The sequence below is a fragment of the Myotis nattereri genome (assembly GCF_964212035.1).
Source record: "Myotis nattereri genome assembly, chromosome: 4".
Classification (NCBI taxonomy): Eukaryota; Metazoa; Chordata; class Mammalia; order Chiroptera; family Vespertilionidae; genus Myotis; species Myotis nattereri.
This window is the reverse complement of record NC_138079.1, coordinates 54,212,539-54,225,850: the sequence shown is the minus strand read 5'-3', so window position 1 is coordinate 54,225,850 and position 13,312 is coordinate 54,212,539. Positions and strand designations below refer to the sequence as shown.

General features: G+C 38.8%; 1 protein-coding gene and 1 pseudogene across 2 annotated transcripts in view; both read right to left on the bottom strand.

Annotated features, from left to right (window-relative positions):
• The window catches only part of FAM81B (family with sequence similarity 81 member B), a gene marked incomplete at its 5' end in the record, with an annotated part of 84,715 nt that overhangs the window by 10,730 nt on the left and 60,673 nt on the right, over positions 1-13,312 (bottom strand). The window contains 2 exon segments of the mRNA XM_081090255.1: positions 783-889; positions 10,725-10,854. Of these exon segments, the coding sequence (XP_080946381.1) occupies positions 783-889; positions 10,725-10,854 (237 nt within the window).
• LOC308518065 (peroxisomal biogenesis factor 19-like) lies at positions 5,946-10,578 on the bottom strand (annotated as a pseudogene). The gene is made up of 2 exons: positions 10,508-10,578; positions 5,946-6,786 (listed from the first exon to the last, which is right to left on the bottom strand). The product of its transcript is annotated as a peroxisomal biogenesis factor 19-like (transcript).

Sequence of the window (13,312 nt, the reverse complement as noted above, 5' to 3'; positions counted from 1 at the left end):
ATTTCTTGAAATATGGTAGAGATGGGGCGGGAAAATGGAGAAAGCTGAGTATTATTAGAATACCAGATTTGGTCAAGGCATTAAATCCAAGTGATGTGAGAGAGACAGGAAAAAAAACAAGGGTAGGGAGGGGCTGCGAGGCAGCATCAGCCGAGTGACTAGAATGCTCCTTTGTCTGCACCAGAGTCCCAGGAAATGTGGCCATTTAAACAAGCAAAGATTTGAGGATAAGGAGGCCAGAAATGTGAATATTTGTGGGTTCTTGTCTCCTTTACTGCTTTCTCCATTATATACGGCAAAAACTCAATTTAAGATGGGGTAGAGACCAGCCTTCAAAAGGGATAATGTAAAGGAGCAAGTCGAAGGTCTTAGAAAAAAATCTTAGAAAAGTATTTTTAAAAAGCTTTTGTAATCAAAGTTGTTTTAAAAATTAATTGATAATCGTGTGCAATTGATGTCTATTCAATAGTACTTTATGTTGAGGCATTTTAATACACAATTGATGATAAGTTAAAATTCCTCTATGGGAAAGATCTGAGTGAGTATATTAATTCAGTTGAGATATGATGCAAACAAAGAGAATGATGAAATTAATATTTTTTTCTTTTATTATGAATATTGCATAAGCTACTTTAGTGAGATATTCTCTGTATCAGTTTCGTTGCTTTATTTCTAGAACAGGTTTATGTTTTGGGATAGGTTTTTATTTAATGCCAATGCTTTCATTAGGCAAAACACTTTGGAATGCATTTAACAGAATTAAATATCTTCCATTTACTTACTTGAACTCCAAAAGGTTCATTTCAAGGCGATAATCCCCTTGGACCATCTTTAAATTTGAGGTTTGTTCAGAATTGGAAGCCTCTATCTTTCCTAAGAGCTGCATTACCTAATGAAAGTACAAAAAGGAACTTTTTGTGTGTGTGAGCAAAACCACTAGCCCTTACATTAATCATACTTCATTCCTAAAGGAGCCAGGAAGCAGACTTGAGTCTAAAACACATTTTCATTTGAAAATGATTTTTTTCAAAGGAAATGATTCAATAATTATAGAACCATCTCCAGGGAAAGAAAAGTGGAGTATTCATTCTGCTGTCTTTTAATATTTTTTTGATAATAGGCTGCCTAAGGATACACAGAAGCATACTATTGACATTAGTTTGTTTAGCTATTTGTTGCTTTTTTAAAATAATGTTTTTATTGACTTTTAGAGAGAGAGAGGAAGGGAGAAGGGTATATATAGAGAGACATCATTGATCAGTATGCTCCCTACTAGGGATCATAACTTGCAACCTGAGCATGTGCCCTGACTGGGAATCGAACTGGTGACCTCTTGGTTCCTGTGTTGGTGCTCAACCACTGATGCACACTGACTAGCTATTTGTTAATTTGATTATTTCTTTACTTTGTCTTCCCAGTTACAATGCAAACCACTATGTCCTCTACCACCACTATATCCTCAGTGCACATTGGATGGCCAACAGTAAATATTCACAAAATACTTATTGAATACTTGTTTAAATGTACAATCAGGGTCTGAGGAAAACACACATGAGTGGCCTAAGATGAGGCCTCAGGAATTTCCCGGAGGGATTCTGACATGAGCACAAGTGAATCCCAAGTGAAATGACTGTAGGGCACATCCAGCTAGGATGGGAGTGCCTTCTACTATGTCAGAAACATTGAGGACATTCCTTTAGGTAAAAAGATTGGATTGGAAAATCTAGACATAATCATGCCTGAAAGAATCACTGCTAAGGGGAATGAAGCTCCATGATTGGCTTTGGCCACACAGACTTCGCTCCTGCAACAGAGGGTCACCTGGAGGAGAGTAGCCACTTAACAAATCAGAGTTCTCTCAGAAGAGAAAGGGGGGAGCTATGGGAGGGTTGGAAGAGATAAATGGTGGGTGGGAAACCAATAGCACATGGATGGCTATTTATAGGAGACACATTTAAAACAGGCTTTTGATAGGAGGCACACTAAAAGGCAGTATTGCTTTAACAGTAAAAATAATATGCAAGTACATGCCTGGCAAACGCAAAGAAAAAGAAAGCAGGCCAGGCAATATTGTTAGATAAAATATGATTCAAGGCAAAATATGTTAAATCAACAAAGATGGTCACTTTTATAGATTAAAAGTAGAATCCACAGTGAAAAATAAAGTTTTGAACCTATATTTACCTTACACTTTGAACTAAAAACTAGCAGTTGAAGAATTACAAGGATAAACTAACACAAATGATATACTAGTGATCTTAAATGACTTTTCTTGACTCTTTACTGGTCAAATAAGTACAATATAAATAAGGATATAGAAAGATATGAAAAACAAAAAGTTTATTTAGTAGATTTACATACCAATCTGACTTGCAAACATTTATTCTTTCCCAGTGCTGACTGAATATTAGCAATAACCAAGCACACGTGGCTATAAAGAAACTTTCAAATTATTCCAAAAGAAGAAAAGCACAGACATTAACTTTAACTATACTGCCCTGAAACTAGAACTGAATAAGTAAAAGAAAAACATTCTGATCATCTGAATAAAACCCCCCACTTAGTTATGTTGTTAAATTCCAGTGTTTCACATGAAAATGTGCCTCTCGGATCTCCTATTACAAGGAGCATAATTGGCCAATGACCTTGACTGCTGAGCCTAAAACTCATCACCATGTACGCTTCCCACTGGCCGCTCCAGCCAATGCCTGAGTAGTATTCCTTTGATGAGTGACTGGCTCAAGGAACCTGATGAAACTTGGTTAACAGGGGGTTTCAGTCTAAGGCAGCGGTTCTCAACCTGTGGGTCGCGACCCCTTTGGGGGTCGAACAACCCTTTCACAGGGGTGCCCTAAGACCATCAGAAAACACATATATAATTACATATTGTTTTTGTGATTAATCACTATGCTTTAATTATGTTCAATTTGTAACAATGAAAATAAATCCTGCATATCAGATATTTACATTACAATTCATTACAGTAGCAAAATTACAGTTATGAGGTAGCAACGAAAATAATTTTATGGTTGGGGGTCACCACAACATGAGGAACTGTATTAAAGGGCATTAGGAAGGTTGAGAACCACTGATCTAAGGCCTTCCTTCCCCGTCTTTTTCACAGAAGTTGGACCTGTATTGCAGTCTGATATCTATCTCCATCTCCTCCTGCTCCCTCCCCATTTCCCTTCAGTTTTTTTCCCTCTCAATAAATCTCTTGCACATGTAATTCCTTAATGGTATTTACTTCTCACAGGACTAACACAAGTGTCAAAGTATAAATCAACCCTGCAATTGTAATTTAGGAAAGAATAATGAGAACATTACATATCAAAAGGACACAGAACATCTATAGAGGTAAATTTGTGGTATTTAAGGTTTCCATAATTATACAAGGCAGAATGAAGCTATATAAACGAATCGTTCAGTCCACAAAATTAAAAGGAGGATAATAAACTTAACCAAAGGAAAGCAGGAGGAAGAAGCTGACAAACTGTGGAAGGCAGAATGTCTCACAAAGACATCCATGCCCTCTCTGTGGGCCCTGTGACTATGTCATGTCAGATGGCCAAAGGGGATTGCAGCTGTGGTTAAGGTTGCAGACCTTGAAATGGGGAGACTATACTGTCTTCTCTAAGTGGCCCAATCTAACCACCTAAGCCCCTTAAAAGCAGATATTGTTTTCTACTTGGAGTCAGAGATTTGAAGTGTGAGTTGAATTTGATCTGCTATTGTTGGAGAGAGACGACATTGAAAACACCAGAAGGTAGGCAGGTAGCTGGAGGAAGATCAGTCCCCAACTGAGAGCCAGCAAGGACCCTCAGACCTACAACTTCAAGGAATGGAATTGGGACAAACACTTTTGAATGAGCCTAGAAGAGGGCTCATCCCCAGAGCCTTCCCGAAAGGAACACAGCCCTGCTGACACGTCCGTTTCAGCCTGTGCGCTCCTCGGAGAGAAGCCACCCTAGTCCTCCCAGACCTTTGACCTACAAAAACGGAGATAATGTATTTGTTTTATTATAAACCACTAGGCGTGTGGTTGATTTCTTATGGCAGCAATATAAAATGAATATACAAACATTTAAAAAATTAAGGAACAAAAAATTATAGGATTAATGTGTAAATTCAAGGGCTGTTTTTTTTTGAAAATGTAATAGGAAAAGTTTGTTATATTCTAAACATGAAGAAAAGAGAAAACAAAAATATTAAAATTAGGAATAAGAAAAGATGAAGTAGTTATAAATATCCATCATCCAAATAACATAGCAAACACATTTATAAAGCTGAAATTATAGATGAAATGGAAACTCAATAATTATAAGATACTTTAATTCTCCTTTCTCAATTTGAGACAGAAAAAGGAGGTACAAAAAAAATAGGATAAAAAGACCTAACGAATAAGGTATTTTTTATAGATTTCAACTGAACTTTGTACCCTAAAAGTACTGAGCATACATTCTTTTTATAACATGTACAAAATTTTACTCTCCAGCTATACACACACACAAAACTCTCAAAATATTCCAAAAACTAAAGCCAGCATATAACAAATTTTAATTACAACGAAATAAAATTAAAAATGAGTACTAGCATAACAAAACAGAAAATTCTTTACTGGGGGGGGGGGGAACAATAATAACTCCTCTAAACTATTCAATAAAAAGCACAATATGCAATTGCAAACTTTCTAGGAAACAATAATGAGAACATTACATAACAAACCAGAGGGGATATAGGAATGAATGAATGCTCAGGGAACATTTGCAGTCATAAATGATTATATCGGTAAAAAAAGAAAGAATGTAAATACACTAAGGCAAAAAGTCAGGAAATGAACAGCAAAGCAAACTGCAGGAAAGGAAAAAAATATTTTTATAAAGTCAGTACAACATTAATTACAAAAATCTGAAAATACTGCACAAAACCCCCAGAGACTAATCTCATTTATAAACATTGATCAAGATTTTTACTTTTTTTCTCCTAACTTAAATATTTATTAGTCTGGAAAAAGGACTCAGCCTGCATTCCACCCCTTCCCAAACCACTTCCCGAATCAAGGGACAGGACTCAGAGGAGTTGTTTCAAATAAGCCAGAATGTATCTGGGGAAGAACAATCATTCATTCCTGAGACCTGACATTACAAACATGTGTTTGCCAAGGAGAGAGGAGGGGGCCAGTGAGAATGGTAGATGGACTAGATGAGGGGAAACAGGATGAGCCCTTCTTTGTCACAGTTTGGGCTCAGGGAAGGGTTGAGATAAACAGGTATTTTTGAAAGAGGGGAGATAGAAGGAGAGGTAAAGGAAGGTCAAGGGCTGGTTCACCCTGACCACCTCGCAAGGTAGAAAGAAAAAGGGAGTTGAGGACTCAGCACCTGAGAGAGGAGAATCCCAGGGCTTCTTTTTCAACCCCACTGTGAATAGAGGCAAAAAGCTCTGCTTCCTTTCCCTTCAGGGAATTCAGAAAGGTCTGCCTGAAGGCAAGAAGGCATGGTGACAGACCTATAGTTCCAGCCCAGGCTAAGTTTCTCCTCATTCACTTCCAAAGGCCCCGCCCAAGAGAACCACTGAAATAAGAGTACAAGATTCTGTCCCTGCTCTCCAGGATCAAGAAAGGGGAGTGGAGACAAGGCACAAAGACCCTGGGTACAACGGTGAACATCAGTGTGGCCAACTAGAACAAGGGATGCCTTCCTTCACCTGGTAGCAGCTGGGCCTTTGCTAGCAGCAGGAACCACATCAAAAGGGCTCACAGAAATGGCCTGCAGAGCAGATCTTATTCCTAGAAAGTCGGGGGGAAAGCCTCAGTTGGTATGGCACCATCTTGGGTGGGATGACAGGGCAGCGGGCAGGCCACTCCCAGGACAGCACTTCTGCCTCAGCTCCCGGTGGTTCTCCAGACTAACCCATGGCTGGCAATCAGGGAGGAAACGTGGTGTGTTTCACATGATCAGACACTGTTTGCCATCGGCACCTGGTGGGCCTGACAGATTGAGGGCATCCAGGTCAAAGTTGAGGCCAGGAGGCATCTCCCCAGCCAGCGCTTTTGGAGGAGGGCCCAAATCCTGTAGCTGCTGCATCAGGTCCAGCACCGTCTCAGAACGAGCCTTCTGAGAGGCCTCACTGCCTTTGGGGGTCTCTGCTTCAAACTGCTCACACATCTTGCCCATGACACTGCGCTGTTCCTGATATTTTCCAAACTGTTCTGGAGGTCGAGATTCCCGGTGACTGCAACCATTCTGGATACTTTTCTGTGATCTCCTTCAGTGGTGGGTACAGCACCTCCCTGGACAGTAGGTTCTGCAGGATACCCTGCATGATGGGGAGGATGTTTCCTTCACCACCGCCTTCCTCCATGCCCAGCCCTTCGATGGCCTTGGCCAGCTCCTCTTCTGACATGCCTGAGTTCTGCATCAGTGGCGTTTTTGGCCAGTCCACTTCGTGTCTCCTTTAGCAAGAAGTGAATTCTTGTTGGGAAGTTACATCACTATCACTCTTCCAGCAGCCTGAGAGCTTTTGGAACTGCTCCACCAGGTGGGGCTCTTCCTCAGCCAACTCCTTCATTGCCTTTTCTACCTCTGCAGGGGCTTGGGAAGCCAGCTCACTGTCGAATGGTTCCTGGAAAAACTGCTCTGGGGAGGCGAAGAGGGCATCTTTGGCAGTGTCTCCTGGTGAGCATCAGGGGCCATGGTGGGAGGAGGGGGTCCTGCGGAGGGTCTGGCCTTATCGAAATCATCAAGAGCACTTTCCAGAAGTTCTTCAATTCCCGGCCTGCATCGGCCCCTACCCCACAATCCCCCGAGATTTTTAAATAAAATATCAGCAAACAGTATCCAGCAGCAGAATAAAAAAATATAATCAAGTACAATTCATTTTTTTAAAAAGTAAAGATGGTTTAATAATAGGAAATATATTAATGTGAATAATTATGCTAGTAAAACTGAGGAGAAACCTCTTGTGATTATCTCCACAAATGCTGAAAAGGCCATTAACAACATTTATAATTCTTAATTAAAAAATAAACAACCTTAATAAAATAGGAATAGTTGTGTATTAAGCATGTTTATGGAGAAAACTTACTTCCCCTTCATAAAGGAAACAGACGAGTAATTTCCGTTAAAATCAGGAACAAAAGCAGTAAGCCCACCACCCCTGCTCTATGATAAATATTGTACTGGAGTTATTAATAAAAGCAGTTATGAAAAGGTGAAACATTATTTGTAGGAAAATAGAAAAAGATGAGGTAAATTTCTTTAAAAATTATATGATTGTGTCTGGGAAAACAAAAAACAACTGAAAAATTACTAATATCAAGAAGAGAATTCACTAAGTTGAGAATAAAATCAATATATCCTTCAAATATAAAATTAACAACTAGTCAGAAGATATAATGAAACCCCATTACAATAAACTAAAATAAGATCTTGAAATATATTTAACAAGAAATGATACCAAAATCATATGAGGAAGATTTGAAACCCCTCTGTTAGGTTGGAGAGAGCCCAGGATCGGACACATGCAGACATGTGATGAGATAATGGACTCCCCCTGGCATTTCTAACAGATCAGCGTGCCAGACACAGATACTGAGTTCTTCCTGAATCAACACGACCCCCACACAGATACTGACTCCTTCCTGAATACCTTGCTGACCCCCTGCAACTGAAACTTCCTCAACTGAATACCTCAGCTCATGTCCCCGCCCCTCACCCAACCGCAGTATAAAAAAAGTGCCCCCCTCCCTGTTGGTGTGAATCCATGTGCCTTGTCTTTGGGGTCCGTGGGTCTCCCGGGGATGCAGTAAACCTTTCCTTTTCTTTTCTGATTCACTCGACTCTTTATTTCTTACGCCGCCTCCTGAGCCACCTAACCTAATACCTTCCTGACGGGTATAAGAGCAAACGGGAAACATTCTATATTTTTAGATAAAACACTCAGCATTATGACTATGTCAATGCTGAAGTTAATTTATAAATTTAATATGATTCAATAAAATTAAAGCAGAATGTATTTGTTGATCTATTTGCTGGAATTAGGTTGTTTTTAAAATTATGTGCAAAAACAATTATCACCAAGAAAAGGGAAAAAAGAAAGCAATGGAAGGGACTAGCCCTATCAGACATTAAAAATACTATAAGGTTTCAATAATTAAAATAATAAAGACACATCCTATTAGTAAGAAAAATAAGAAAAATTCGAATCAAGTATTTAAATGAAAACAATAAAACATTGAAAGTGCTAGGAGAAAATATGAGCAATCCTTTCAAGCCTTTGTGTAGGCAAACTCTTTTTGTGACTTGAAATTCCAGAAGCCACAATAGAGAAGATGGATAAATTCAGCTACAGATAGAGATCATATGCATGTCAAAAGACAAATAACAAACTGGGAAAATCTATTTGCAGCTCACATAAAAAAGCAAAAAAACAAAAACCTCCTAGAAATTTAGAAGAAAACTAGGCCAATAGGGAAATGGATAAAAGACACGAACAGACTGCTTACTGAAAACAAACAAAAAAACCAACACAAAACAAACCAGACAAATAGCTCTTAAATATGAAAAGATGCTCAATCTCATTCATAATAAGAAAAGCCAATTAAAACACAGAGATGCTCTCTTTTTCCTATGAGAATGGCAAAATTTAAAAGTCAAACAATAGTCATTGGTAAGCCAATGAAGATATAAAACATTTTACTTATTGCTGGTGGGTGTGCAATAGGGTAAAACTCCTGCAGGGAACAAGATCTTTCAAAATAGCAAGCACATGTACCTTTCACCCAGCAATCCCACTTCTGATATTTATCTTTCAGACATACCTACATATACACACAATGCCTTAAGTGCCATGTTAAATGTTCCAGCATTGTTTCAAAATATTGAAACAAACCAATGTCCCTGATGAGAGAGAGTGAAATGAACTGTTATATACAAAGGAAGAGTATGCATTTGTGTAAAAAGAATGAGTAAGCTCTCCATGTCCTGATATGGTGGACTTCCAAGATATATTTATTCAGGGGGAAAAAAGAGATGTTGCATTATAATATTTATAATATGCTATCTCTTGTGTAATAAAGGGGAAACAAAGAATGTATATTTTCATTTGCTTGTATCTGCATAAAGGCACATTGAGAGGATCCAAACAGACTGGTAAAAATGATTACCTATGAGAGGCATGAAAGAATGTGATAATTGGTAACAGAGGTAGGAGTGAAAATTCTCAGGATACATTATCTTATATAGTTTTGATTTTTGGACCATGTGTATGCATTACCTGTTTAAAAAAAAAACTAAGGAGAGAAACTACAGTCCAGGGTCACTTTGCTTTTGAATTTAGATACAGAATCAAATACTATACAGGGACTGCATCGATTTTATTACAGAAATGCAAGAATGTGTTTTACTATTGGGAAATGTAATGACACAGCACATGAGAAGTCCAAAAAAATAAACAAACCCAAACTGAAAAACAGTCAATATGGGGATTTAGACATTTGTTGATGTCTAAAAGGCATTTGGTAAAATTAAATGTTCAGTCCTAATGAAAACAAAGTAGGAATTGAGGGATATTTTCTTAACACAGTTAAAAATATATCAAATCAACAGCTAACAGCAAACAGCAAAAATCTTTCCAATATAATCAGGAACCAAATAAGTTTGCCTTCTATAACAACATTTATTTAACGATGTTCTAGAAGTTTTGGTCAAGCCTTAAGAAAAAAGTAATTAGGTATTAAATCAGAAAACCAGAGATAAATTTGTCATATTTGTTGTTAACAGAATTGAGTACCTTGAAAAATGAAGAGAGTACACAAAAAACGATTAGGAATAATTAGATGGGTGCATAGTGGGGTGGACAAGTGGCCCCAGAGGACTGGAGTAAATGTTGACATAGACCTAATGCTGTGTACTCCTGTGAACCTTCTGCTCTTGATAAGTCAGCTCCCAGAAGCAAAGAAGCAAATAATCAAACACCAAACTTTCATCATCCCCAATTTCCAAAGGACTTCCACTTCGTTCTGCTCAAACAACTTTAGAAGAGATGTGCTTGTTTCACATCAGGCATGTGACAAAGTGGGGCACAGAGACTTTGCACTGGCTCCTTTAGTGAAACCACTAACTGCAGGAGAAAGGGGAGAGACATTTTAGGCAGAAACAAACAAGGAGATAGAGGCCGTGCAGTACTGGAATGGGGACCTCCTTGCAGGTAGGTCAGTATCACTGGGTATAAAAGGTGAACCAGGAGGCACAGAGGGTGAGCTGAAGAGATAAGCAGGGGTCAGTGTAGAGGTGGCCTTTAACATCCACGCCAGTGATCTTGTATATTATTTTGTAAGAGGTAATACCCATTGCAGGGATGTAACGTAATCAACTCACATTTATGTTGGAACTTGAATAATAATAGCTGCCATGGGAAATTCTTTTGTTTATGATTCTCAGTTCTACAGTGTTTGAGGGAAACCCAGAGCGGAAGGAAGAAATGGCAATAGGAGAATCGAGTGGCGTACTTGATGGGGGGATGCGGTGATACATAGGGGACACTCATTAAATGCTTGTTGATTGAACTGACAGTACTCATGGTGTGTGGTCACGAGCTGTCATATTTAAACCCTTTGGAAGTAAAGAGTTCTTTTGAACAATTACCACTTGACTGAGCATTTTGATAAACTATAATGATCTTTAGGCAGTAACACATAATATAAGAATTCCATCATTTTCAGTTACCTTCATATCCAAGTTCTTAGAAACAGTTTCTAGGGAAGATATGAGCTCTTGAATTGTTTTTTCAATTTGCCGGTACTCGTGCCTGATGAAATGAATGTCTCCAGAAAGCTTCACAATGCTGGCGTCACATCTGGTGGCAAGATGGACATTGGTCATAACATTTTAAATACTACAATAGGATCTGTGCAGTCATTTGATGGCAAAAGTTCTAAAGTTCTTTGAATAATGAGTTGGTAGATGTAGGACCATAAATAGGACTGTTCTTAATTTTCTTCTTCTCTTCTTGATGAGATAGAAACCTGGCTGGATAATAATACCCTGGGCCAAACCAGAGAATTGAGTTGGACTAGGTGAAGACATTGGTGTTAATTGGGGAGAAATTTTAGATTTTTCAGCCTGTTGTTAACTCAGTCATAGGAGTGTCAACAGGTTTTTATATTTGGGGAATATTTCCTATATCCCCCCCCCACCCCCCCCCCCCCACAGAAGAAAGATAGAAATTCTATAAGTCAAATAAATTTTGAATATATTATGTATATATGCTAATTTTAGTTAAAATATTATGTTCAATTTTAATTTAATGTAAGAAAAGGTAACTAGTAAAAAATTTAAAAATTGCTGAGTTTAAGAGATATATATACATACACACACTGAGTGGCCAGATTATTATGACTGGCCAGATTATTATGACCACCCCATCAGTACAATGAAGTTAATTAGTTATGAAAATAATAATAATAATAATAATAATAATAATAATAAAACCTTTAGAGTATTTGCTTAGGAAGTTTTCAATATTCAGTATTTTTGGAAGTGTCAATGAAGTACTGATGGGGTGGTCATAATAATCTGGCTGGTCATAATAATCTGGCCACTCAGTATATGTGTGTGTGTGTGTATGTATGTGTGTGTATGTATGTGTATATATATATATATATATATGTATATATATATATATATTTATATATATTTTTTTATATTTTTTATTTTTTTTCACCTTATCCCTGAGTCATTAGTCTACCTATCTCCTTTTGTTATCTGATCATTTATTTTGGGGGAAACCCTTTTACCTCATATTTTTATCAAAGTAAAATATGCCTAAAGTTTAAAAGCCGGGGAAACCAAGATGGCGGCATAGGTAAACACCGGAGTTAGCTGCCTCGAACAACCACTTCAAAAATACAACTAAAAGATGGAACGGACATCGTCCAGAACCACAGGAAGACTGGCTGAGGGGAAATTCTTCAACTAGAAGGAAAGAGAACAGCATACGAGACTCAGAGGAGGCGCAGTGCGGAAAATACAAAGGTGCAAAGGTACGCGCGGAGTGGGCTGGTAGCTGAGGGCCCGGTTGTCGTTTTCAATTGGGAGGGAGTCTCAGATTCTGAGCTCCAGTTCTGGGTGAGTCTCTAGGGACCCAGACTCAAACGGGAGAAGCGGGACTGTCTGGCATCGGTCGGAACTCGAGTGCAGCTTTCTCTCCGAGGTTTGCAGCGGTTGCTGAGACTGTGAGAGGCAGAGCCTCTGGGGACGGGACTGAGAGCAGCCATAACTGCTCCCTCCACCCAGTCTGTTGATCCCGTTCGACCCGCCCCACCCAAGCTCTGCGCAGAGCCATTTGCCAGATAGCCTCAGGCAAAGGCTAGATTAGCACCTCCCTAGAGGACAGAAGTTTTCCCACTGCAGACACAGCTGATTCTCACAGCCAGTTGGCCTGGAGGTCAAATCCCCCTAGTATTAACTACAACAATCAAGGCTTAACTACAAAAAGACTGTGCACAAAGACTACTATGGGGTGCACCAAGAAAGCATAAAAAATGCAGAGACAAAGAAACAGGACAAAACTGTCAATGGAGGATATTGAGTTCAGAACCACACTTTTAAGGTCTCTCAAGAACTGTCTAGAAGCCGCCGATAAAGTTATTGAGATCTACAAGAAATCTAATGAGACCCTCGATGTTATGATAAAGAACCAACTAGAAATTAAGCATACACAGACTGAAATAATGAATATTATACAGACTCCCAACAGCAGACCAGAGGAACGCAAGAATCAAGGCAAAGATTTGAAATGTGAAGAAGCAAAAAACACCCAACCAGAAAAGCAAAATGAAAAAAGAATCCGAAAATACGAAGATAGTGTAAGGAGCCTCTGGGACAGCTTCAAGCGTACCAACATCAGAATTATAGGGGTGCCAGAAGATGAGAGAGAGCAAGATATTGAAAACCTATTTGAAGAAATAATGACAGAAAACTTCCCCTACCTGGTCAAAGAAATAGACTTACAAGTCCAGGAAGCGCAGAGAACCCCAAACAAAAGGAATCTAAAGAGGACCACACCAAGACACATCATAATTAAAATGCCAACAGCAAAAGACAAAGAGAGAATCTTAAAAGCAGCAAGAGAAAGAAACTCAGTTACCTACAAGGGAATACCCATACGACTGTCAGCTGATTTCTCAACAGAAACTTTGCAGGCCAGAAGGGAGTGGCAAGAAATATTCAAAGTGATGAATGCCAGGAACCTACAACCAAGATTACTTTATCCAGCAAAGCTATCATTCAGAATTGAAGGTCAGATAAAGAGC